Source organism: Canis lupus, chromosome 13 (assembly GCF_048164855.1).
Source record: "Canis lupus baileyi chromosome 13, mCanLup2.hap1, whole genome shotgun sequence".
In the NCBI taxonomy this organism is placed as follows: Eukaryota; Metazoa; Chordata; class Mammalia; order Carnivora; family Canidae; genus Canis; species Canis lupus.
In genome coordinates this window covers 13869915-13896125 of record NC_132850.1, presented here as the reverse complement: position 1 = coordinate 13896125, position 26211 = coordinate 13869915, and the positions used below count along the sequence as shown (strand labels likewise).

At 60.0% G+C, this 26211-nt stretch overlaps 1 protein-coding gene across 2 annotated transcripts; it reads left to right on the top strand.

Annotated features, from left to right (window-relative positions):
* The first annotated feature begins 1155 nt into the window (after positions 1 to 1155).
* Positions 1156 to 26069, top strand: SLC5A9 (solute carrier family 5 member 9). 2 transcript variants are annotated; one of them, XM_072772214.1, is made up of 15 exons: positions 1156 to 1312; positions 5531 to 5755; positions 7485 to 7556; positions 9513 to 9617; positions 9924 to 10088; positions 11271 to 11376; positions 11922 to 12002; positions 12318 to 12523; positions 12693 to 12828; positions 13325 to 13432; positions 15203 to 15353; positions 16907 to 17075; positions 18220 to 18435; positions 21020 to 21179; positions 24334 to 26069. In XM_072772214.1, exons 2-15 carry the CDS (start codon positions 5600 to 5602, stop codon positions 24540 to 24542), a joined length of 2040 nt encoding a protein of 679 aa, XP_072628315.1. In that variant the 5' UTR covers positions 1156 to 1312; positions 5531 to 5599; the 3' UTR covers positions 24543 to 26069. The 2 variants fall into 2 exon arrangements, with proteins under 2 accessions (XP_072628315.1, XP_072628317.1); XM_072772216.1 differs by lacking the exon at positions 1156 to 1312 and having other exon boundaries at positions 5313 to 5755.
* Positions 26070 to 26211: the final 142 nt, after the last annotated feature.

Here is a 26211-nt window from a genome sequence, read left to right as displayed (position 1 = left end):
TCCTGTCTGAGGCTCAACGGGCCTTCCTCCCGGCTGAGGGTGACATGGGGAGGGGTGGCCACATCCCTCCAGGCTCCCTTCCCAAAGCAACGGCCACTTCCCTGGTTGGCCGGAGAACAGCCGCGCTGTCACAGGCTGCAGGGACGGTGCGCACACAGTTCCTCCAAGAAGCTGTCACAGAGACCGGGTCAGACAGGCAAGAGGTCAGCTGGGGGAAACAACGAGAAGCCAAATGGAGGGAAGCCGGAGAAACCGGGAGGGAAGAGGGGAAGGCCAGACAGATTCTAGGCAGTTCTAAGAAGGTTTCTGCTGGCCTGGGAGGAGCCCTCCAGCCAGAGATGGAGACCACACTGCCTGCCTGCAGGAGAGGGCACGCACGGTGTCAGCCGTGCTCGTCGCTGGCCGAGAGCATCTGGGTGAGCACGGCGTTCAATGCCCAGGGGCTGTGGGTGCGGCACAGGCCTGCTGAGCTCCACCACTGCCAAGGCCACCACGGCAAGGCTCCTAGGTGCTCCGTCTCACATTTGGGGGGGCAGGCACCTGTTAGATCATTCTCACCCTGTGGACCTCAGCCACTCCAAGACAGAAATAATCTGGCATCTCATGGTTCAGCTTCCCCAACTCTCTGTTTCCAGTGTATTATTACTTCATTGCACAGATACAAAATGTTGTGCTCAGTGGGTTAAATACTTCTTCCATCACGGTGTGGCTAGTGAGCAGCAGAACCGGGACTCACACTCCCACCCCACCCGTGGCTCTCCTGCTTCACTGACGCTGCCCTCCCAGGTCTGGCCACAGGGACTCGGGGCTGAGCTAACAGCGTGCCTCCCACAGGCACTGTCCTGGGCAATTCCTGAAACATTCGCAAATCCACTACGGCCACTCACTCCTCCAGCCGCTCGTGCGATAGTTACTATCTCCGTTTTGTAGAGGAGAAGAGGGGACTGAGAAAGCTGAAGGGCTTTGCCCTCATCCCACCCCCCTTGCTGCACATGGAGCCTAAGTGAACCTGCGCTCCTGTGGCTTGAGAGTCTGCACTTATGACGACTCCACAGCGTTTCCTGGACAAGCTGCTAGTTAGGAGTACGTACACATGCACGCGTGTGCGCATGTGCCAGCCGTGCCCGTGCCCGAGCTGTGGCCCAGCCCAAGATGCTCTCCTCAGCTCCGAACAATGCGTGGGGAAACCTGTCTGCCCAGGGAAACCCGTCCGCCCAGCTGTGAGGGCTGTCACAGCAGCCGCAGCACCCATCTCCCACCGTGGTCTTCCCCATCTGCCCCCCACCCAGGTCCTGGAGAAGCCCGGGCACAGGTAAGTTCTCTGTTCCCCAAGACCACACCCAGTGGCAGGGACAAGTGCAGGTGCGGGCCTTCAGAGCCAGGCCCAGTGGGCAGAAGGGAGATTTCGGGTTCCCCCACCTCGTCCCCAGGGGAGGAGCCAGGGCTCACCCAGCAGGACTTGAGCCCCAGGCTGAGAGGCCGCCCCAGGAGGTCCTGCCCAGGCCAGGTGACTGGTAGGGGTCCCGGGGTCTGACAGAGGTACCTGTGTGACTAGACCCTCTTCTTTCTCTTTGCTCTCTCCCCCCACCCTCCCCTGCGGCCCTGTCACTGTCTTTCTCAGTCTGCTCCTCTTCTGTAATAATCTTTTCCTCTAGGAATTTAGGGTCTAGCCTGCCCAGCAGGGCCTCCTCCCTCCCCCACCCTGTGACCGCACCTGGGGGCAGTGGGGTTGTGTGATCCGCACAGGGGGAGGAAGGGTGGCTGACGGTGGGGGTGGGGGGCTGGACGCAGATGCAGCCCCAGTCCGGCCACCTCTGTGCCCACTGCAGGCAGGAAGCCCTCACAGCCCAGGGCCCCCTCCATTAGACGGACACACCTTCCGTTCTCTCCCAGAGACGTAGGATTAGGAGCAGCAGGACGCGGTCTAGCACAGCTTTTAGGGTGAATCAAGGCTGAATTCAGAATCCGAATTAGCCGTAACTAGGGGACGTCACCGACGAGCTCCTTTCCTCGCCTAACAAAATAGGAATAACCAAGCTCCTACAGTTAACGTCACAATGTCGGCCAGGTTTGGCTGTGACCTGCGGGACACTGGCACGCACGGCAGAGGTAGTCCCCATTGTTCTGGAAGAGGAAGTTCGCAGCAGGAAGGTCGGCTTCCAGTGGTTTTTCAGGAAGAACCTGCCAGGAGGCAGAGCGAGGGGGAGGCAGGGCGAGGCCAGCCAGAGGTACCACGGAGTCTGCCCAGGATTCTTCCTGGGGCCGGGCCGGGTGCCCTGGAGATGGGAACACCCAGGCAGCAGCGTGATAGGCCGTGTCCTTCCACTGTGGATTCGGGGGGCCCAGCACACTTTGTACCACCAGCATTTCAGGTTTCACACTCAAGATCTTGCCGTGAGCGCTCCATTCCCCCAGCCAAGGGCTTCCCACCCCACCTGGCCTGGCTACGGGGTCAGTCCTTTTGGGAACGAGCAACCCAAGGCTGCTCACTCATGGCTCTGTGGAGGGGATGAGCCCTCTAGGCCCTGGGAGTTGAGAGAAAGGACCACCCAGGGGTGGGGCACCCGCCATGGAGGATCCTGGCCCTGGCACCACGGTGTGGGGGGGCAGGGCCCCCAGGGGAGAGGGAGCTGCCCAGGTCCACGCGCTTCTGGCTCCGTAAGAACACCCGGGACCCTCTCCTCTCTATGCCTTCCACTGGGTGCCAATCTCACCTGATCTGTCTTGCCAGCTTCCTCATCCTCACCAACCCCCAGAGTGACCCCCTGAGGGATTTTCTAGAATGCCTCCTGCCCCCACATTCCCCCTCTCGGCCCTAGGCTGCAGCACCCCCTCACTGCCCTCCCCCAAAGCCATTCCCTGACCACGCACACCTGCTGAGACCCCTCTGCGGATTCCTGCCTCGCTCCACCTGGAGTGCCGTCTGCTCCTGCCCACTGCCCCCTGCCCCTCTCACCCGACACAGCCTGTTAGAAACATTCTCGTGTTGACTTGGCTCCCGTTGTTGGCGACGTGAGGGGGAATGAGGCACCCAGGCTCCTTGGGGGGTTCACATCTAGTAAGGCCACATCGGTGAGATAAATGGGGGGCAGGGTGGGGTTGGGGGCCTTCCAGCTAGGGGAGAGAAGCCTTGTAAGGAAGGGTGGTGGAGGGGGACACGGCACGTGGGAGACCTGGAGGGGCTGGGGAGGGTGGCCTGGCCGGGAACTGCACCAGGTGTGCACAGCGGTGCGAGGGCACAAGGGAAGGAAGAGCCTTGCCCTGAGCGGGCTGCTGTGGGCCCCCGGACGCTGTGACAGCTGTGGCCAGTCTGCCAGTGCGGAGCCCGAGGGCAGAGAGGCCGGGCGGCTGGATGGGGCAGCAGGAGTTTCGGGAGGGGCAGGGCACACTCAGCCTGGGAGGGTGGAGAGGGTCAGGTCACCAAGGCAGTCACCTCCCAAGACAATGCCAGAAGGCCGGAGGAAGTCGCTGGCCCCGGGAGTCCAAGAGGAACTCTGCTTTCCAGAATCTTCCATGACGGCACAGCCTACAGCCGAAGGGAGACACAGGCAGCGCACACCCCAAGTGAAGCGCCTGCTTCTCCCGACTGTGAAGTACACACGGAATAAGGAGGATGCAGGGAGGGCACCCTGACAGCAGCTTCTCAAGCGTGGTCCCTCTGTCACCCCGAGCCTGGAACTCCCGCCGTTCCAGGAGTGTCCCCGTGACCAGCAAGCCACAGCCGTCCCTGCTGCTGCTGGACTCCGAAAACAGTCTCGATTCAGATACGACTCAGAAAGAGAATGTCCGCACCACCTGTTACTCACCTGTGTCTTCCTCTGGACCCTCTCCTGGCAGCTCCCCCTTCCAGGGCGGGTCTCCATCTCCCCGCCTGCCCCCCTCTGCTGTGCTCTGTGTGAGGCCCCCCCCCCGCAGGCCCGCCAGCCCCCGCCCCCCCCAGCCCCTGGGCTCTCCTGCGAGTGTCCCCGGCCCCCTCCCCGAGCCAGGTGCAGCGCAGGTGCGAGCCTCCTGTAAGGACAGTGTGGCCACATCCTCCGTCTCGGGAGCTCTGGAGAGGGTTTCCTGGGTGTGCGCGGCCTCATCCTCGAGTGCCGACACCTGCCTGCAGGGTTAAACCACTCTGGATGAGACTCTTCCCGCCTGGATTTCATAATCCCCGCTGTCTAAATGGAAAATCCGTAGTGGTCACCCTGCATCTTTCCTCCGTGGCTCTGAGCCACGGGTACGCGTGTGAGTCCTCAGCTGCCGCTCAGGAGCGCCCTTGGCTCAGAGTTGACGGGGCTGGTGTAGGTTCGTTCACTCCAGCGTGGCCTGTCTTTTCTCGTCATCCTTTCTACTTCACCTGGTCACCAGGACGCCCGTGGGCCGTCCGCAGCCGTGCTCCCTCCCGGGGCCCGCATGACCCTGCCCGCCTCCCGCAGCCCCTCTGCCCCTGCTAAGTTGTTCTGCTTCGTTGGTTGTGAGCCGGAGACAAATGACGCAGCTCTGGGAAGGCACAATTAGACAGGCCCTGAGGCGAGTCCGGGGCTCACAGATATGTCAAGGCTGGACTTGGTTGTAAGCAGCACATCTACTTTGCAGGTGTCAGGACCTCCCTGGCTCCCTTCCCGGCGCTGTCTGGGCTCCGGGCTGCGGCAGGGCCTGGCGGCCTAACAGGGGGTCTCAGCTGCACCGGGCGGCAGCGGGGGGCCCAGGGTTAGATGTGCGGGGAGGATGGCCGGGGTTGGGGGGGGCTGGGGCAGTCTGTCCCTGGTCACTCTGCAGCTCTGTGGGATGTGCTGCTGGGACGGGAAAGCAGGCGGCCTGGGTCTGGGCGCGGCTGGTCTTCCTTGGACCCAGGGCACTTGCTGTCCTTTCCACATCCGTGCATTTGTCTGTCCCAGCGCAGGGCAGGCGTGTGGACCCACAAGTGTGAATTCTAGCCCCACACTGTGGCTTGGAATAAACATGTCTCTTCCCGGGCCTCAGTTTCCTACACTGTTTAAAAAAAAAAAAAAGGAAAAATTATGCCTGGGGGCAGGGATTGGAGGTAGGAGCAGGTGACGCCGCCGTGGAGACTGGCAAGATCACAGCACTCTTCCCTCCTCTCCTCCCTGTCTTCCTCCTGGGAATAAGGAAAGTTGCACAAACTCACTACTGAGAAAGCTGGACTCCAGGCCCAGCTCCATCTTACTTCCCTGTGACCTTTCCCTCCCTGGGCCTCGGTTTCCTCTCCACCTAAGCCGGCGCTTGGACAGCTCAACTTCTGAGGTCCCTCCCAGCTCCAGAATTCCACGACGCTACTCCTGTCCTCATTGTCTTCCTCCTGCTGCTCCTTCCAGGAGTGGGAGTGTGCACGTCGTATGCCTGTGCACGTGTGTGTGTGTGTGTGCGCACGCACACGCGAGTGTACTGGGGGCAGGGAAAGGGAGAGAGTCCTGCAGAGGATGGGGTGGCAGTTAGGAGAAAAGGGGACCGGGACCTTCCGTGCCAGTGGGGCTCAGAGCTTTCTCAGCAGCTAATGGCACTCGGGGCTGTTTAATCATTAAAGGGCAGGAACGCAGCCAGGAGCGCCTCAAAGTCCAGCCCAGCCGGTGGTGAGTGACTCTACCAGAGCAGCATGGAGCCCGCGACAATGGGGCCCGGAGCTCCCGGAAATGGGGTCAGGCCAGCGACAGCTCCACGCGCGGTCCTGGGCTCGGGAGTCAGCCTGCACGCCTCGGACATCGGGGTCCTGGTTGTCTACTTCGTCTTTGTCATCGGCGTGGGGGTCTGGGTGAGTAGGCCCAGAGGCTGGAGTGGGGCCTCTCATCTCTGGCTGCCCGTGCTGGGGGCTGGGTGGGCCGTCGGGGAGCATAGGGCCCAGGTGCTGAGGCCCTTGGAAATCCTCTCCGACCCTTCTTTTATAGACTGAGGCCCAGAGAGGGATGTGAGTTGCCTGAGGGCACACAGTGAGCCCAGACAGGCCAGGCCCGAAGCCCCCTCCCAACTCCCTGCCTCTGCGCAGGGCCTTCGGCCCCACTCATCCCTGGCGGCCCAGTCCCCACTCCGCCGTCCTCCCCTGGCCAAGGCCGCCAACTCTGCAAACCCTCCGCTGGGGGGTGTCTTGGCAAGGAGGACCGCCTTCTAACGGAGCTGGGGTTCTCGTGCTGTGTGCTCGTGGGGAGGGAGAGGTGAACCCAGAGTTCCTTCTGTTCTTCACTGTCACCAGGGCCCCAGTGCCGGGGAAAGGGGCCAGCGAACCCTGAGTTCAGATCCCACCTCCGACAGTTAGAGCCACGGGGCCCTGGGAACATGCACGTGCTCCTTGAGCCTCCGTTTTCTCCTGAGGTCGCTGGGAATGATGAACACTGCCCCCCGGGGGGGTCATGGCCATGGAGCAACACAACACATTTAAGTGCCTGGCAAAGTGCCTGGCACACCGTGGGCAGCAACAGGCAGCAGGTGTCATCACGGCCCCCTGGGGGGACAGGCCGGAGCCCTCAGATGCTGCTGGGTGCCAGACAGTGATTTGAGTCCCAGCTGGTCGCTCACCAGGACAGGCTCTCAAATCCTCTCTGGGCCTCAGATCCCCCAGCGTAAAGCTGGGGGACAGTCCCGGCCTCCCAAGGCTGGTGTGAGGAAGACACCTGCAAACGGTGGAGGGCGGAAAGGCACCAGCTCCTCGGTGACTTTGGACGAGCTGCTCTCTGACTCAGGCTCAGTTTCCTCGCATGTGAATGAATTCCTTCTGCCCACCTGGGCTGCCCGAAAGGCCAGCGGTGCCGGAGGAAGGTCACGCCGAGGCCCCCCCAGCAGCAGCCTCCCTGGCCCGCCTCTCCGGGGTGACCGCCTATGTTCCCTGGGAGCGGAGAGGCTCCTGCCCCATTTCTCTTCTCCTTCCTCTCCCTCGGGTATCCGTCCCACCCCTAGGCCCTGTCACAGGCCTGTTGGCTTCAGCATCTTAAACAGTCTTCGTGGTTCTGCTTCCCGGGCCCTGAGGCCTCAGAAGAAGGTCATTCATGTCCACCTCTCTTGTGCTCCAGGGCACCCCCCACCCCCCCACCCCAGCAGGCCGGGAGGCACCACCAGCCAGTTCCGGGCAGGGCCTGCGGGGCCTGTGCAGCGGGACAGAGCCGGCCAGTCCGGGATGGGGGGCGGGGGGGAGGGGGGCCTGCACAAAGGAGGGGGCGGCGGCCTCCACGCCCGCCCTCCGATCAGATCAGACGCCAGCTCTTCCTGAAGCCAGGTTGGGCCGAGGGAGGGCGCCGCGATGGTAACCGTGGTCAGGCCCGCTTGCCGGGCTCCGCGCCGTTCCAGACGGCTTTAACCTCTGTGGGCCCCAGGGAGAGGCCGTGGCGCCCCCTGAAGGCCCGTGCAGTAAAACCAGTGGGACTGAGGCCTGCTGCTCCGGCTCTGCGTCCCCCAGCGCCTGAGCCCAGGACCGGGAGCTGAGGCGGCCAGAGGTGGGGGAGTTCGGGGAGCCCATCCCATCCCATCCTCATCTCTCTCCCCTTCCTTTCCAGTCATCCGTCCGAGCCAGCAGGGGCACCATCGGCGGCTATTTCCTGGCGGGGAGGTCCATGAGCTGGTGGCCGGTGAGTCGGGCTGCCTCTCTGCCCCTTCCCACCGCTGGGTCCTCATCTCGTCTTCCCCTCCTACCCCAAGGCAGCAGCCCCCGGCTCTCCGGGCTCCCTCCCTGTGGCCCACAGGCACCCGACCTGGGACATCTTGCTAACGCACGTCTCGGAGAAGTGCCTCCTGAGTGCATGCCCTAGGCACCTGCAGAAATAACCTAGAATGTCCCTGTCCTGGAGAAGCTCAGGCTAGCTGGGCAGAGAGACACGATGACAGGAGAAACGCTGAGCTGGAGGGAAGCAGAGGGGCCGGGAGTGCTTCTGGAAGCCTCTGAGCTCAGCCAGGAGGCCGGGAAGGAGAAGCATCTGCTCAGTACTGCAAAGCAGCGAAGCAAGGGGGGTGCCAGGGGCCAAACCCCCAGCAACCTCAGGGAATCAATCCCAACTCCTTTGCAAGCCCCAATCCCTCCTCTTGGGCCACCCCACTTGTGTCTCTTGGTCCTCAGAACCACTTCCTCTTCCTGAAAGAGCATGGCGGGAGGGAAGCCCTGCCTGGAGACCCAACAGTGGGGCTGTCAGCCCGCAGGTAGCTGGCTGCATTCCCACCCGGGCACACACGGCTCCCACGCCACCAACCACCCTGTCCCTGTCTTGGTTCTCATCGTTTCCCCATCTGCGCTGCTACAGACCCCCTGAAGAGTAGAGGAGGCCCAGGGTGCTGACGGGGCTCTCTGGAAGGTTCGGGTGTCTGGGGCGGAGGAGGTAGGGGCGAGGGGTTCTCATGCCTCCAGCAGCCCAGGAGTACCTTTCTTTTCTTCCCTCTCTCTGTCGTCCAGCAGCTCTAGGACAGGCAGTGGGAGGACATGAGTCCCCGCATTTTACAGGTGAAGGTCTGTGCATTTGCAAGAGGAAGTGATTTTATTAAGGTGACAACAGGGTGCCAGCCTGGAGCAAAGCTCTTCACCTCTGGCCCCAGTCTGTCCCCAAGGCCTCGCCTCCACCCAGGCCCCCAAGCCCCTCCCTCTGCCCCTTTCCCTGCCCCATGAGGGATCCCATCAAATAATAAAAGATAACAGTAATGAGTGTTCACTAGGTGCTCAGTAACAATTGTGCAGTAATTACCGGAGTCAGACAAACAAGGTTCAAAGTTTCTGTCACTCACTAGTTCTGGAGCCTGAGCAGGTCATTTACCCGTGCCTCAGTACCCTGCTCAGGTCAAGCAGGGTAATAATAGGACATCCGGCCGGAGCTGCAGTGAAGGCTGAGTGAGGAAGCTTCGAGCAGCGCCTGGCCACTAACTGTAGCAATGATGAGGTACTAACCGTAGCAACCGCCACGATGTCGTCCTTCTATCGTTGTCTCCGTGGCCTCTGAGGAGTTTCTGCCTCCTGCAGAAACATGACCTCAACTCTGAGGCTGGCCCTGCCAGTGCTCAGCCCCTCGGCTCCCCCCTCTGCCCAGCCTTGCCTGGAGCCTGCAGGCACAGGGGTGGCCGAGGGCCTCCCCCAGTCCCTCTCATGGGGGACCCCCTCCCCTCAGCACCCTCGTCTCTGGGGGCCCCTAGATGGATGGCCCCAGTGCAGAGCCTGGTCCTCCCTACACGCACCCTGCTCCCCACGGCTTTCCTTCTTTCCCACTTGGCCACTCACTCACCAGGTGGCCTGAGGCCAGCGGCTTCATTTTTCCCAACGTTATTTCCTTCCTCTGTAAATTGAAAAGATTAATACCCATCCCTTGAAATATTTATGAAGATTAAGTGTATTCGTGCATATTAAATGCCTCGCGCAGTGCCCGTATACAGTAGGTACCCAATAAATGTCAGTTCTATCCCTCCTCCTCTTTGCTCCCTCACGTCCTCTCCTTCCTCTGATCTCAGATTTCCTGAGCCCAGGTCCTGCTCTGTCCATGGGCCATGCAGCCTGTGGTCCTGGCTCCAGATTGGTCTTGATTAAAGCTGACCCCACTTGTGCCTTGCAGATTGGAGCGTCTCTGATGTCCAGCAACGTGGGCAGCGGCTTGTTCATCGGTCTGGCCGGGACAGGAGCGGCTGGAGGTCTTGCTGTGGGGGGCTTTGAATGGAACGTAAGGAAGCAGGCCTGGAGGCTTCTCAGGGACGATGGAGGTCTGAACCCCCCCGCCTACCCCCTCCCAGGCTTTAGTGTGGAGAGGAAGCTCAGAGCTGACTGGGGAGGCTGCATGGTAAACAGAGAAACCATTTTACAGATGAGGCTCAGAGGAGGCAGAGGGACTCAGAGGTCACACAGCACTCAGACCAGGTCCTGGGTCCTTGCTTCCCAGCGGAGTGCTCCCCGACATCACCATGTGGGTAGGGGCTGCCCCTCCATCTGCATCTAGGACATGGGTACCTTCTTCTCCCCACTCTCTAAGGCAACCTGGCTGCTTCTGGCCCTGGGCTGGATCTTCGTCCCCGTGTACATCGCTGCCGGCGTGGTCACAATGCCACAGTACCTGAAGAAGCGATTCGGGGGCCAGAGGATCCAGGTGTACATGTCTGTCCTGTCTCTGATTCTCTACATCTTCACCAAGATTTCCGTGAGTACCCACTGCAGTGTGGCCATCCCGTCTCCCTGAAGATGCTGAGTTTAGGTCATGGCTTATCGCTGGCTGTAGGGATGGATGGATGGTTGGATAGATGGAAGGAAGGAAGGAAGGAAGGAAGGAAGGAAGGAAGGAAGGAAGGAAGGAAGGGAGAGAGGGAGGGAGGAATAGATGATGATAGATAGATACATAGATAGATAATAGGTGGAAGGAAGAGAGGGAGGGAGGGAGGGAGGAAGGAGGGATGAGTCCACATATCTTCAGTGCAAGCCCCCTCCCAGCAGTAATCACAGATGAGTGAGAAATGTCTGTTGGGTAAATGACAACCCATAATCCGGAGCCCGTTCATCCCGCTCCCTCTCCATCAGTTGGTTGTCCATTCAGCACCATGCACCGATCGCCTAGGATGTTGCAGTTAGAAGGGTCTTTATTCTTCCCCCACTGGCCTACACTCTGGTCAGTGGTTTGCCCATGTCCACACCGAATGCAGCCGTGGGCCTGGAACTAAAGTTTGGGTCCTGTGATCCAGTCCGGGTGTCCTTGCACGCTGCCCCGTTGTAGCCCTGGGATGGGTTTATGAAGCAGCCGTGCAGTGGGATCAGCAAACACACACTGAAAGGGACTGAGTCTGAGCTGCCAGGGCAAGAGATGGACAAAATCGTACAGCCGCTTGTCCACGATGCTTGAAAATGAGCCCAGGTCAGCTTAGGCAAAGGACGCTCTCCGAGTCCCCAGTAAACCCACACACGCGGAGCCTTCGGGGCTGGGGTCCTCCGCCCTGGGCTCCGGCCCGCCAGGTCAGCGTGGGCCCACCTGGCCACTGGGTGGGCCTCGGCTCTGCTGGGGGCAGTCAGTGAGCCCTCTCTTCTCTGACCCCTGCTCCCCACTTCACCTCCTCTGTCTTCACTTCATTCCTTCACACCTGCCTTCACAGCACCAGATTACACTGCTCCCAATTTCAAAGATTTATGTGATGCTTCTTGGCCTGAACATCCCTCTGGCTCCTTGGCGTCTGCGAGGTCAAGCCCGTCCCCCTCAGCACGGTGCTTTAGGCTCACCCGCATCGTGTGATGAGGGCCGATAGCACCTGGTATCACTGAGCAGGAGGCGACCGTGTCCTGGTGGCATAGCGAGGGCCTCAGGTGACCTGGACTCCTGGGTCTCGGCTCTCTGCAGACTGACATCTTCTCTGGAGCTCTCTTCGTCCAGATGGCCTTGGGCTGGAATCTTTATCTCTCCACGGTGGTGCTGCTGGTGGTGACGGCTGTCTATACCATCGCCGGTAGGGCTGAGGGCATCAGGGTGCAGGCACCGGGAGCAGAGACTGAGAGCCAGGGGGAGGTGGGGAGGGCTGCCTGGCGATGCAGCCGTGAGCAGGGGTGTGGTGAGGGGACTGTCATCAGCACTGGCATCACTAGGGGCTGCTCCAGACAAAGCCACCAGCCTGCCTTGTCGTCCACCAGAGCCCCTCTCTCAGGCCTGGGCACCTGGGAACCCAGCTCAGGGCTAAGTCAGCCTGCAAGGATGGGGGATTTGAATGGTGTTGGGTGGGGAAGGAGGGAGTATCCTGGTGGCGCTACCAGCAGGGCAGAGGAACAGCCTTGGGATATTGAAAACAAGAACTGAGGCACAGCAGCCACGCTCAGGGGCCGTTGGGGAGAGAAAGGCCCGAGTGCCCGTGGCTGGGACCAGCTGAGGGCTGGGGGGTTGGAGGCAGGCGGGGGATCCACCTGCTGGGAGGGCTCCCCGGTGTGGCCAAGCACAGGACAGACGCCCAGAGAGCTCCCCCTTGGTGTCACCTGACCGGCCTTGTCCTCCGGTCTACAGGGGGCCTCACTGCCGTGATCTACACAGATGCCCTGCAGACGGTGATCATGGTGGGCGGCGCCCTGGTCCTCATGTTTCTGGGTAAGGTAGAGGCCCGAGCGCATCCCACCACCAAGTAGAAATTGCTCTCTGATCTGTCTTGGGCTTTCACCTCTGTGGTTTGGCTGGAACTTTCCAGAGCACAGAGCCAGATTCCCCATCCTTCTGCCCCCCACCTCCAGGATGGGGTTCCCGAAGAGCAGAGATGGGGCTACACCAACTGAGGGTCTGCGCCACACATCCCTTCCCCCTCCCAGTCCCATACCAGTTCCAAGCCCCCAGGCGCCACGTGGGACTGGAAGCTGGGGTGGGGGCGTGTGACAGGCTCACAGATCCCTCACTGTGGTCTCTCCACAGGCTTTCAGGAGGTAGGCTGGTACCCAGGCCTGGAGCAGCGGTACAGACAGGCCATCCCTAATGCCACGGTCCCCAATACCACCTGCCATCTGCCCCGGGCGGACGCCTTCCACATGCTCCGGGACCCTGTGAACGGGGACATTCCTTGGCCAGGCCTCATCTTCGGGCTCACGGTGCTGGCCACCTGGTGCTGGTGCACGGACCAGGTGATGCCCCAGCCAGGCCTGGCCCAGCCATCACAAGCTCCCTGCCTGAAAACCGTGCATCTAGATGCACAGGGCTTGGGACTTATTCCGGGACCAGCTCAGGGCTCACCTGTGGTGGAGCTGAGCCCTGTCCAACCCAAGTGGTGAGTCTCCACTGCTCCCTTTCCAGGTCATTGTGCAGAGGTCTCTCTCTGCCAAGAATCTGTCCCATGCCAAGGGAGGCTCTGTGCTGGGGGGCTACCTGAAGATCCTGCCCATGTTCTTCATCGTCATGCCCGGCATGATCAGCCGGGCCTTGTACCCAGGTAAGAGCTGGGCAGTGCTGCACTAGATGTGGGTTGGGGTCATGGGGGGGCCACATGCTATTTCTAGTAAGGATACCTAGTGTGTTCGGCGTTGTGGGACAAACATACAGTAGATATTTCAGAAAAAGAGATTTTTATCCGGATGTCATTTTAAAATCCTACTTTCCTTTTATGAGGAATGACCAACGAAGGCATTCTTGAGGCCTCCCAAGCATATCCTCTCTCCTTTTATCAAGATATAAGGCCTAAAACACAGGGAGGTCTATCAGGCTCTGCAGGGTAGTATATGGTCAGGAGGCTTACTGGAAGCAGCTAACTCATAGTACCCAGACACCTACCCGGCCCTTGCCCCTCCGGCCCCTACAAGAGATGCAGCTCCTGCCAGGGTCACCAGTAAACACTTACCCATGGTTTTTCCCTGTTGGAAAGCAAATACTGCACCAACCCAAGAAGGCACAAGAAGACTGGGCTCTAACGGCCATCACTTCTTCTATAGACGAGGTGGGCTGTGTAGACCCTGACGTCTGCCAGAGAATCTGCGGGGCCCGAGTGGGCTGTTCCAACATCGCCTACCCCAAGCTGGTCATCGCCCTTATGCCCGTTGGTGAGTCCTGTCTGCCCCACGCCCCCTCCACGCCCCCCTCCCAACCTCCCCAGGCCCCGCTGCCCAGGAGGGATTGCATCAAGGGTGGACACGGACGGGGAGAGGGAATAGAAGCCTTCAGCCCCACACTCCTTCCCCAACACACACACACACACACACACCCACACACACACGCACATGCACACACACTTTCCACCAGCACCTGCTCTGGCTCTTATCCTGGAGAAGCAAGGATAAAAGGGCTTTATGCCATCTCCAGGATACCCGGGCTCACAGAGGGTACAGTACTGCGTACCCGGTGTGGGGACCCCGTGGGGCCGGGGGAGCCCCGGGGAGGCACCTGACCCGCCTGGGGGAATGTCGGAGAAGGTTTCCCAGAGGGGAGGACATGGAGCTGGTCCTGAGGAATCTCTTGAGCAGACAAGGCTGGGTGTTTGTGGGAAACGCCATCGGGGAGGAAGGACTGTGTGTGCCAAGGCCCCGCCTCACAGAGAGCGCCAGGTGTGACCTGACGCCGCCCCGTGGGCTCACAGGCGGGAGGGATGGACGGTGGGGAATGGAGAGGAGGCCAAGGCCTGAGCGTCGGGAGGCTCAGTCTGCATGGAGGGAGGCAGAGGGACCGTGAACAAGGGGTCTGCGGTGCTCCAGGTGCGGGGTGATGGCGGCGTGGCCCGGGGCAGTGGTTTCAGAGGTGGACAGAAAAGGGTTAAAAGACATTTATGAGACAGAGGTGGCAGGATCTGGTGACAGATTACATTTGAGGGATGAGAAAGACAGAGGGATCCAGAGAGGGCCCCCAGGTCCTGGGTTTACAAGGATACCGAGAGTGGGGACACGGGAAGAAAGTCAGGTTGATGAGGGAATCCTTGAGTTGGGCTGTCCCCTCCCTCCGGTAGAACAAGAAATGAACCAAAGACACAGCAGAGGTGGTGGGAGGCCCGGGGGTGACAGGCCGTCCACGGAGGAGCTGACTGAGGGAGGCGGGAGGGGAGGGGAGCAGAGGAGGGGGTCTAGGATGACTGTCTGGTGTGGAGACGGGAGGTTGTTAACCGAAGGAAGACACAGAAGGCCCCCGAGGAAGGTGCTGGCCTCGGTTTGCTTGGAACACCTGGGGCTTTAGGGAGGCCTCAGGAGGTGGTTAAATGTTCGGACTGGGAGGAAAGAGGGCTGACGTAGGGCTGATGGGGAGTCATCTCCTCAGGGGAACGTGAGTGGTGGTTTCTAGAAGCTTGGATAGAGGATAGAGGATAGAGACCATCATAGGCTCCACCTCCTCGAGCCCCCAGGGAGAGAACAGGTCCAGACAGGAAGGAGCTACTTCAGGGACCACACAGCTAGCTACGGGCAGAAACAAATGCGGGGCCTCTGCCTCCCAGGCCAGGGCCTTAACCCGGCACCCCAGTGTCGATAAAGAAACACAGAAACTGAAAACGCCCAAGTACTAACAGTCACCCTCCCCCACCCCCTCCGGGCCAGGGGCCCAGTACCCAAGCGTCTGCAGCTCTGAAATGCAGACTGGGATGTCCAAGCTGCAGGACCACCAGGCCCCAGCTCCTAGGGGTGCAGACGAGGAGGGGGAGCCTGGGCAGGCCTGGTGCGGGTGGCTCGGCCTATCCAGAAGCCGGCCTCGAGGCCGCCTGCAGTCCTCACGCACGCGGATGGGAACCTGAGGCGACGCCACCCCCACCCCCAAACCCTGGGCTCTGCTGGACCCTGCAGCCTCCGTGGCCCCCGGAGGGGGCTGCCCACGGAGACCTCGCCTCTCCCCAGGTCTGCGGGGCCTGATGATCGCCGTGATCCTGGCCGCCCTCATGAGCTCACTCACCTCCATCTTCAACAGCAGCAGCACCTTGTTTGCCATCGACGTGTGGCAGCGCCTCCGAAGGAAGGCTACAGAGCAGGAGCTGATGGTGGTGGGCAGGTGCGCCAGCCCCTCCTTCTGGGGGGAACCCCTCTAAGCTCCCCTCCCTGCCCTGGGCTGCCCTGGGAGATGTGGTGGGGCCTGGGCCCTGGACTGGAAGGCCGAGTGCCTGGTTCCAGCGCCCACTGCCTACGTGACCTTGGGTAAGTCCCTCCCCAGCTCTAGACATTCCTCCCCTTCTAGAATAAGGAGGAAAAACAAAATCTCTTCCCGTCTGTTGAACTTTCTCTTAGAAGGTGGTCAACAGAGTAAGTGAGGGAAGCCGAGGAAGCGCGCACCCCAGGGAAGTGAACCGAGCTGGGGAAAGTTAGCAGGCAGCTCACCCGGAGCTTTAGGATCAGCTCGGGCCTGGGCCCAGTGGCAGAGGCCTGTGGGCGACCCCGCCTGACTCACCCGGGCGTCCCCTTGCATCGCACCCCTGCTGGGGTCGCGGGGTGACTGTCCTGGGCTGCCGGGGCCGCCTCAGCGGGGAAGCTCGCGGGACGGCCGCCCCCAGGGCCGCAGGGCCTTGAGCAGCCAACTGGGGAATTTGAGCTTTGTCTGGTGGCTTCGATTTGTGCTTCGCAAACTATGGCTGGTGGCTTGTCCTTTTCTCCCTAGGCTTGTAGTTGAGGTGGGGCCAAGGGGGCGCTTTCCAAGCTCTGCTTCATCACGTCAGGCTCCGTGACTCGGTGACTCGGTGACTCGGTGACTCTGTGACTCGGGTTTCTGGACTAACGGGTTTCTTCTCCCTCCGGTAGATGGGCTGGAGTCGCGGTCACCTGCCCTCTTGCGTGTCCCTGCTTCGCGCTCCCCGGCCCGTGCATGGGGGGCTCCTGGGGGACTCCGGCCGCGAGGCCTGAGCATCCACGGACTGGGAGGGGAGGGATGAGCACCCACCGCCTGGGTGGCGGCTGTGGGGCTGTGGGGAGGGGGACAGGAGAGGACCGGGCGGGTCCCTTCCCTCTGTTCATCAGTGGGGCTCGCGCGCCATCTCCTGGCCGCGCGCATCACCGCGCCCCACGTGTCCGAGGTTTTCAGCACGTTCGGGAAATCGAGGAGAGGGCGGTAGGGGTCTTGGGCCTGCGCCAGCATCCGCTGAGGGGGAGTCAGGAGGTGACGGCGGCGGAGTCCCTTCTCTGAGCCAAATGCCAGGGTGAGGAGCAGGAGGTTAGAGCCGGGGCCGCCCGAAGCAGGGAAGAGGGCCCACGCCGAAGCCGTCCTGGGGGCGCTGTCCTGCACAGGGCGTGGATGCCGGGAGAGGGGTCCCAGGCCGAGACCAGAGGCATCTACTGAGGTGGGGGGGTTGTGAAAGGTTGCGTTCCTCCCGGAAGAGCGGGTGGGCTACATGACCTCCAAGACCCCATTTCAAAATTCCTGGGTTTCTGGGATTCTGATCCCAGAAAAAGTCTAAGTTTCTGGAATCTTTGCATTTCCAGGCTCCTAGCATTCTCTGATTCCGTGGCCACGTATCCCCCACCCTTCTCCCTTCCGGTTCCTATGCTTCACCTTCCCCCATCCCATGCCCAGGCCAGCCTGAGCGCTCCTCACAGTGCCCTGTGCCCTCCCCGCAGAGTGTTTGTGGTGTTCCTGGTTGTTGTCAGCATCCTCTGGATCCCCATCATCCAAAGCTCCAACAGCGGGCAGCTCTTTGACTACATCCAGTCCGTCACCAGCTACCTGGCCCCGCCGATCACCGCCCTCTTCCTGCTGGCCATTTTCTGCAAGAGGGTCACAGAGCCGGTGAGTGCAGCAGGGCACCTCTCTCCCTGGGCACAGAGGGCCAGGAGGTCCAGTGTGTCCGTAGCCTGGGGTCGCCCTCAGGCGTATTGGACAGGCCCCCTGCCTCCCAAAGGAGCTTCCGTCTCCCCATCCACAGCATAGGGTCTTTTTCTTTTTCTTTTTTTTTTTTTAAGATTTTATTTATTTATTCTTGAGAAACACAGAGAGAGGCAGAGACACAGGCAGAGGGAGAAGCAGGCTCCATGCAGGGAGCCCAATGTGGGACTCGATCCCGGGTCTCCAGGATCACGCCCCAGGCCGAGGGCAGAGGCTCAACCATTGACCCACCTACGCGTCCCCGCAGCATCAGGTCTTGATTTATTCATTCACTCAACCAGCATTTCATCGACCCTATTATGGAGGCTTCTAGATGCGATGGCTGACAAGGTGCATGTAGGTCTCCCATCACCGAGCCAGGTGGGAGGGAAGATGATTCAACAAGAAATACTAATAATGGCTGCGGTGTGCGCGCACGTCGGGAGCACCTACCCTACGGGGTGCTCGGGAGAGACATCCGAGCCTCCACGGCCTCATCTCCCTGCTGCTACCCGTGGTGCACAGAAGGGCTGGGTGCAATTCTGGGTGCTTCTGCTCATTCTAGAATTCTTGAAATCAGGATCAGCATCTCATTTTTAAAAATACAATCCACCTGACTCTCACATACAGGGGCCAGGTAAAGGTTAGGGTCAACTGGCGTTAGAAATGGGACAGGGGAGGAGCCAGAGCTTTTCTTTTTAAAAAAATAAGAGAGGAAGAGCTTCATTCTGATTTTTTTATTTATTATAACAGAAAATCAGGTTGGGGGATCCCGGTTTCCCCTACTTATTACAAAAGCATATTTCATTCCAGTTGAATGCTACGCATTTATACTTAGTATTAATTAATAATTTCTCTTATCATTGCACACGAGACAACTCTATGCTGGAGAGGCTGAGTCATTGTTTCCACTACTCCGGGCCTTTGAGTTCAGACGAAGCCTCAGCATTAGTGGGGAGCTCCCTGGCGGGGGGCCCCCCCGCAAACACCATAACAAACCGGCGGCCTTTAGCTGGCCAAGGCCTCCCGCCTGACCTCGCCCTGGCCCCTGTCTGCTCTCTCTCCACAGGGAGCCTTCTGGGGCCTCATGTCCGGCCTGGTAGTGGGGCTGCTGCGCATGATCCTGGAGTTCTCGTACCCGGTGCCAGCCTGTGGGGAGGTGGACCGGAGGCCGGCCGTGCTGAAGGACCTCCACTACCTCTACTTCGCGCTCCTGCTCTGCGGGCTCACGGCCGTGGTCATCGTGGCCGTCAGCCTGTGTACCGCCCCCATCCCTGAGGAAAAGGCAGGTGGAGAGCCTGTACTGGGGCCCCTCCCGGCGCTCCCCTACCTCCAGGGCCCGGGGTGCTACCGTCCAGTTTCATGCCATTGGGTCGTCTCCCTTGTGGCCACACACACGTCCTAGGGTGGGGGGGAGCTCACTGGATTATTAATTCCCACGGGAAAAGTGATTCATTCAATTGGCAAATTCCTCAGTGAGCACCTGCTGTGTGCCAGGCACTGTGCCAGGGTCGCAGAGACCAACGGTCCCTGCCAGCGTGTCGGGTGCCGACACCAGCCCAACAGTCACTCTAGCACGATGGGGTGCAGGAGGCCCACCCTCCGACGTGGGGCCGAGCACGGGAGGGGCGGTCACCCCGGCGGCTGTGGGGGGTTCCCTGGCGAGGGCACGGTGAGCTGGCCCCGAAGGACCGGTGGAGATTCGCTGGCCAGTCAAGAGCTGGGGAAAGGAGCCCACCAGAGGAAGTGCTCCCGCGCAGAGCAAGTGCTCCCCCTATGCTGGCAGATTTACCAGTCCCACCTTTCACCTTCCCAGCAGGAGTACTGGGCGGCTTGGGCGCTGCGGACCTGGGCCACAACCCGGCGCTTCCCAGCTGGAGCACTGGTCCTCAGAGCTCCAGAGGCGGGAAGGCTGGGATGAGGTGTGGGCAGAGCTGTTTCCTCGGAGGCCCCCTCGTTGGCTTGCCGACCGCTGCCTCCCCCTCTGTCATCACCCTGTCCTCCCCTGTGTGCGTCTGTGTCCCAGTCTCCTCTTCTTAGGAGGACACCAGTCATACTGCATTAGGGCCTTTCTAAGGTCCTCATTCAACCCTAATCACCACTTTAAAGGCCTTATCTCCACACACAGTCACCTTTGGACACGCTGAATTGGGGGGGGGGGGGGAGATGTCATTTAGCCCATAAGAGAGCCTGTGCCACAAGTCAGGCCCTGAAACATTGGGTGGAAGTTGTAATCCCATCCATTACCCAAATGGCGCTTTCGAGTCTGCGAAATGACTTCATGCCCTCGGCGGAAGCCCACAGAGGCTCACTCCAGAAGGGCTCTCTCCCCACTGCTTGAATGTTCACCTCCTTCTCCATTATCTGCTGTCTCACTCCTGCACTGACGTGTCTCCCACCTGACAATCTCTTCCCCGGACCCTGTCCTTCCCCAGTGACGGAGCCTCCCCTCGGCTCCTCCGCAGCAGACTTTGCAGGATGGCCTCCCCTGCCAGCCTCCACTTCCCTCCTCTTGTCTACTTCTCATCCAGCCTGGCTGGTGTCCCGCCTTCCCACTGAAATTGCTCTAAGACCCCAATAACCTTCTTGTTGCAAACAATTAATGACCGCATCCCCATCTTCATCCTCCCTGAGCTCTGAGAAGAACCGGCCACCACTGACCACTTCCCGCAGCCTGGAGACCTCTCTTCCGTTCACGCCCGTGACATAAGCCTCTCCAGTTTTGTTTTTCTATCCTCCGATCACTCCTCTGCCTTCTTCATGGTCTTCAACATCAGTGTTCCTTAGGGCCCACCTGTGGCCTAGGGCCCTTCTCACCCCACACCGTCCCTGAGCTGTCTTATCCGTACCTGTGAGTTCAACAATCCTCTACATGATGAGGAAACTCCATTCTCTTTCTCTAGCCCAAGATTCAGATCAAACTCCGCCTGCTTCCTGTAACAGAGGCACCACCCGTATACTCTAACGACACGTGGTGGGAGTGTGAAGTCACATTCACTGGAGGTATTTGTAAGCAGAGAAGCAGCTGGGCTCTCACAAAACCACACGGGGACATGGCTGGACGTCAGTGGGGAGGGTCCTGGGAGATGACCCCTCACTCTGCACACTGCTCTGCACTACACATACACTACACGTATGTGTAGGGATTTTGGGACAGGGCTGGGGATACCTGGGCCAATGTGTGACCCAGGTCTTTCCCACTGGGCTGGGAAAAGAGCTCAGAGCTCACATAGTTGTGGTTGGTTGCAGCTGGTATGAGCCAGAGAACTTTCTGTGCTTTCTGCTCGGAGAGAAGCAGAGGGGGGAAAGCACCAGGGCCACACAGGGGGTGCAGCTTTGCTTCGTCACCAGGCTCTTCAGGCTCACTCACCACCCACCTGGGGGCCAAGGCAGGGCCTTGAGAGCCATGCTCGCTGCTTCTGGCCCCGAAGACCACCCCTTTCTCCTACCCTGGGTGCTCTGTATCTCTTCTCTGCTCTTCCACCAGCCTCCAGCCTGCATCCCTTTGATTCATTCCGAGGGATCTATCTAAATCCTACAACTTAGAGTCTCTTCCCTTTGACGTCTGCAGTGACTCTCCACGGTCTGCAAGATTCCCTTTAAGACCCTGGACTCCACAGCCGGGCCTCGGAAGCCGCCTGCCTCCCTGGCCGGCCCCTTCCCCCCAGCCTGTGGGTGCGGCCCGGAGCAGGTGCTCAGGGCAGGCACAGATCTCCAGAAGAAAGGGCGCTGGGGCCGCGAGCCAGGCCTCCAGGCTGGGCCCTGGGCTGGGCCCCTGTTCCCCACTGCTCACTAGTAGCTCGGCTTTTCCCACAGCAAGACTTGCCCACAAAGGAAACTGAGTCAAACAGCATTTCCTTTCCCTCCAGCTGGCTCGCCTGACATGGTGGACCCGACACCATCCCCAACCTGAGCTGGAGAAGGAGGTCCCCGAGGGAGCACCAGGGACCCCTGAGATGCCATCGGGGGTGCGTCCTGCAGGGGGGGAAGCGGCAGAGTGCTGCAGCCAGGCCCAGGAGCGGCAGGCAGGTAGGCTGGGGGCAAGCTGCGGCACGGCCTGGGGGTCACGGGGGGCCTCTGAGGTGTGCCGGAGAAAACATCACCGTTCCTCCTTCCCGCATGGCTGTTAAACTAGTTGTCAAAACAGACAAACAGGGAAGGCGGTCAGGAGCCCAAAGATAGGTAGGAAGACTTCCTTTAGGTCCTGGGGGCTGCGTTTCCTTACACCGAAGCCCAACACCACACAGACGTGCCCCTGGGTCGCCTCCCCGTGCGCCCTGCACTAACAAGGAGCAGGAGGGAGGACAGAGCCCAGCGTGCCGCACCCCCCTTCTCCCCCTGCCCCCCCAGGCTTCCCAAACCTACCAACAGGCCAGTCCCTTCCTCTCCTCTGACTGAATGAGTCTGAGGCCAGAAAGTCAAAGGGTGTTCCCTCCAGATGGAAGGACACATGGGGCACGTCCAAGAAGCGGGCCCCCCCTCTATTATTCATTTACTCCCACGGGGCTTAGCCACTCTGCCTGGAGCCACACAGAAGCAGGGCTGGCCGCCGGGCGTCCACACAGTCCTGCCCATCTGCGCCAGGTTCCTAAGGCCAACGACCATTCCTGTGGGTGCCAGCCTGGAGCTGCTGATGGGCCACATACATTTTGCCTCCTAGAGGTTCCTAAGCGGGTTAGAACATTAGCTTAGTCAGGTTCACTCCAAGGCCGCGGGGTCCCTAAAGTTGAAAACTGGCTAAGGACATAATGTCGCTGTTTCAGACACAACTGACCTTCCTGTAGTGTGATCACATAATAACGTCACAATCGTCTGGTATGAGGACACTATAGAGATTTCCTAAATTATAGGATTCCCAAGGAAAAATTACAGTCAAACAAAGTTAACATCATTTTGCCGGTTAAAGCCCCAAATCAATGTCTCTTGCCTTCGAGAAAGAATAATTTAATGAAATTTAAGTCCTAAATTAACTTCCTGCCTCAGTCAGAGGGAAGCCAGCCCCTGGGTGGAGAGGGTGCGCCTTCGTCAGCCGCCCTCTCCCACTGCATTTGGCTCCATCAGGGCCTCAACAAGCCCCTGGTGCCCACACTTCTCATAACTCACGTAAGGTGAGAGCTTAGGTAAGATGATCAAAGTGCCAGTTGTCGGGCCTGAACGGCTGGAGGCACTGCTGCTCAGGTCCCTCGTCTTTGCCAGGTTTGGGGAGCCCTGTGCTTCCCCCGAGGCCTGAGAAATTGCCCACCTCTCTTGACTGCCTCCCCTTTGCTAAGGCCCGGCCTAGAGAAACAGCCAGGTGCCTAGAGTCAGTGACGTCCTAAGCTCAGCCTCCCGCCCAGATCTAACTCTCAGGTCTTCTCGCCTGAGATGCAGCAAGTAAAAGCCAGTGGTGCACCGTGCAAAGCCTGCGTAATGGAGAACGTAAGCCTTTACACACTTCCGAAGGTCAACACCCACGTAGGCTTACTTCAGGAAGCACCACCAAGGCTCACAGTCACCCCCTCCGTCTAATCAGTTACCCCACTAGTTGCAGCGTGTTGCACAATGTAACCTCTTGTCTCTCAAGCTTCATGGTCTGTGCACCTTATGGGGTCTCCCAAAGGGTTCCCCCCCCCCCCATCGTGGCTGGAACCAGGTCTAAGTCCCTAAGAAATGTATGGCGCGGAGGTAGATGCCAAGAGAAGAAAGGGGAAGGGAAGAAGCTAGGGAGGAGGGAGGGCACAACTTGCCTCTCCCGGCTGAACCCCAGCACTAGGTGGACTCACCCTGTCGTTGCAGCTTTCCCTGGCTCCCCCCATCCCCCTGCCACAGGGCAGAGTCTGTCCCCAGGGAAGCAGAGAAACGCCTGCCTCCCGGGGTGGGGTGGGTGAGCACTTTCTTCCCAAAAAGACAAAGGAGGCACTTCTCACTCCTTCTGGAAGGCAACCTCTGGAATCCCCCTCCCAAAAGGCCCAGGGGCAGATGAAGGCGCATCGGTGTGTCATCTGAGGTTAAACAGCAAAACAGCAGTGTGGGTTTGTGCCCTAAAAAGAGAAAGAAGAGAAACATTGTACTGCCAGCGAGTAGGTCTGAAGGAAGTGTACACATGGGGTTGTAGACAGACTTAGAGGGACCGAGTCTCTGCTCACCAGTCACCACCTAGTGACTTCTTGGGGCCTCGGAACCGGCGTGCGATGCACGGGCCTGAGGACCATCGGTGCATCACCGGCCTCCGAGGGCGGCCCTGAGCATCAGGAGAGCTCTTGGGTGGGCTTGGAATAATGCTAAACCGCTAAAGCCCAATGCAATAGAAAAACCTCACGCCTGGAAATGCTTTTGCTGCTCTGTGCCCTCGAAGGCGTCCCTCCACTTCCCTGAGCCTCTTCCCTCCTGGTACAGGGAGGGGGCAAGGCCACATGGTATGTTGACGGGACCAGAGGCCGCACTCTGTAGTCGCACTGAACTTACCAGGTACCGAGTTCCAGAGTCGTTAAGATAATAGGGCATTTCCAATTTCAATGAATGTTATTTTGATGGGCTATCTGCTAGTGCAAAACAATTTTTTAAAATATTGACTTTATTACTTCTTTTAAACTTAATTTTTGGTGAACTGAGCTACCCTTTAACCTCCGAGCAACCCCGTCCTGGTGCAGGAAGCCGGGTCTGCACTGGCCTCGTGCACGGTCAGAACATGATAGTCACCAGGCCTCTCCCTGCTGCCCAGCCTGGGTCACTTTTTAAAATGCTAGCGAATGTCCATTCTCGTTCGATGCTCAAGACAAGCTGGAGAAAGCCGAGCACCCGGCCAACCTATTTGAGAGAGAATGATGCTGCGGCTCGGAGAGGCCGAGGGGGTGACTGTGCACTGGGCCTTGGGGAGGCCAGGGGTGGGGGAGCGGCCCTGGAGGGGCCCCTGGGTCCCAGCCCGGGGGCCGCCCCACTCGGTCCTCGTGCTCGGAGTTGGCAGGAGCCCCATCACCCTCACCCCGTGTCCCTGGCCTGCGTCGCCGGGAGGCTCTGCTGGAGGAGTGCTGTGGCCAGGGCTCCGGCCGGGCCCAGCCTGTGGGCTCCCAGCAAGGCCAGTGCCGCCCCCCTTTCTGTGCAGCCCCCTCGAGTCTCACCAGCTCCCCGCCTTTCACCCCCCCCCGCCTCCTCCCCACCTACCCCCCCTACCCCGCTCCCCCTGCCCTCCCGCTATGGTCCTCAGGCCCGTGCAGGCGGTGTGGCAGGCTGCTGGGGGCCTGGCTCTGCGGGCTCCCCGGACACCCCGAGCCAGCACTGAGCCCCGAGGACGCGGCTGCGCGCAGCCAGGCACTGACCAGCATCGCCGAGGAGCCGCTCTGGAGAAGCGTCTGCGACGTCCAGGCCATCCTGCTGCTGGCCATCAACGTCTTCCTGTGGGGCTACTTTGCGTGACTCTGCAGACCTGGCGGCAGTGGCAACAGCGGACGGGCCGAGCCTGCGGGAGCCCCGGCCTGGTGTGCACACGGCCCGGGGAGAAAGGGAGCCCGGAGAGGGCCGTGGGCTGCTCGGGCCCACACGGCAGGACTCACACGGGGGCTTCCGACTCCAGCTCTTTCTCCCGTGACGCTGCCCTACACCCCTACCTCAGAAACACTCTACCCTCTTGGTGCTTCTGTTCCAAAACTTTTAGGATACCTGTGGTTTGAGGGTTAAAAAAGTGGAGGCTATAAGAAGAGGGGTTGCAAGGACACTGCAATGTCCAAGTGCACTTTGCTCCCCTGTACCCGCCCCCCGCCCCGTTCCCAACCCCTAGCCATCACTTTGTAGTGGGCGCCAACCCAGGAGAGGCCTTTCCTTCCTCTGACACACCCCAGGGAGCGAGGGCCCAGAGGGGAATGTGGTGCGGTGACAGGTGGTGTTTGGGGCAGGGACCTCTGCGGCAGGGGCTCTCGTGGCACCACTCATTCTGCCTTTTGCCACCGTCACTTCCAAACATGTGCAGAGTCTCTGTGGCCTCGAGGAGTTTCAAGTCCAGGAGAGCCCTGACTTGCTGGAGACCGTAGGCACTGGGGGGGCTGGCTCGGCTAGCCTGGGAGCCCCCCGTCCTCTCCCCCTGCCTGCCGGGCATTGCCCTCCCCGGAAGGCATGTGACCCCAGCTGCCTGATGCCACAACTGGGTTAGGATCCCACTCCTGCTCCCGCCCCTCTGGCCCTGCCTCCATGGCAGCACTGCTCCCTGGGGCCTCCACAGGGCAAGGACCAAGCACAAGGGCCACATCCCAAGTGACTGTACCCAGAGAGTACCAATGCTCAGTAAATGGTGCCTTAGCAATTCTCTAAGGTCCTGGCACCTTTGCACGGCGGCAGGCTGGGCTGTGACGTGGGAGCCAGCTCCTTCGGCCGGGGCGCTCACACCATGTCTCACATGTCCAGAGAGACCACGGTCCCATCCCATTGCCATAACTGACTACAAATAAAATTCTAGGCCTTTGAGGCTTAACACAGCTGATTCTGTGAACACCTGCTGCTGCTGCCTCCACATTTCTGTGTCCTCTGACCTGTGACCTCATCTCGCCAGGTGTCATCTCACCTGGCCACGCTTTCCTCACTTTTCCCCACTCACCTTCCCTGGGAATTCAACTTTTCCCCCTCGTTTTCCCCCCAGACCATTCCCTTGAAGCATTTGTGTGCAACCAAAGGTACTGAAAGTTTGGGGAGGGAAATATTCTTAAACCACAGAAGCACAATTTAAAGTTAAATGTTGAGGGGAGCCCGGGTGACTCAGCGGTTTAGCGCTGCCTTCGGCCCAGGGCAGGATCCTGGAGACCCGGGATCGAGTCCCACATCGGGCTCCCTGCATGGAGCCTGCTTCTCCCTCCGCCTGTGTCTCTGTCCACCCCCCTCCCCTCTCTGTGTGTCTCTCATGAATAAATAAAATCTTAAAAAAATAAAGTTAAATAAAGTTAAATGTTGAACATCCTTACTTTCAGAAGCCTGGAACAGCCTCCATGAGAGCTCCCCCCAGGCCGCTCAGGCTCCAACCTCCTGCTGCCTGCGCTGTGCGGCTCGCGCCCTCCCCAGAGACGCAGGAGCATGCTGGCGGAGGTGGCCGCTCTCCTCC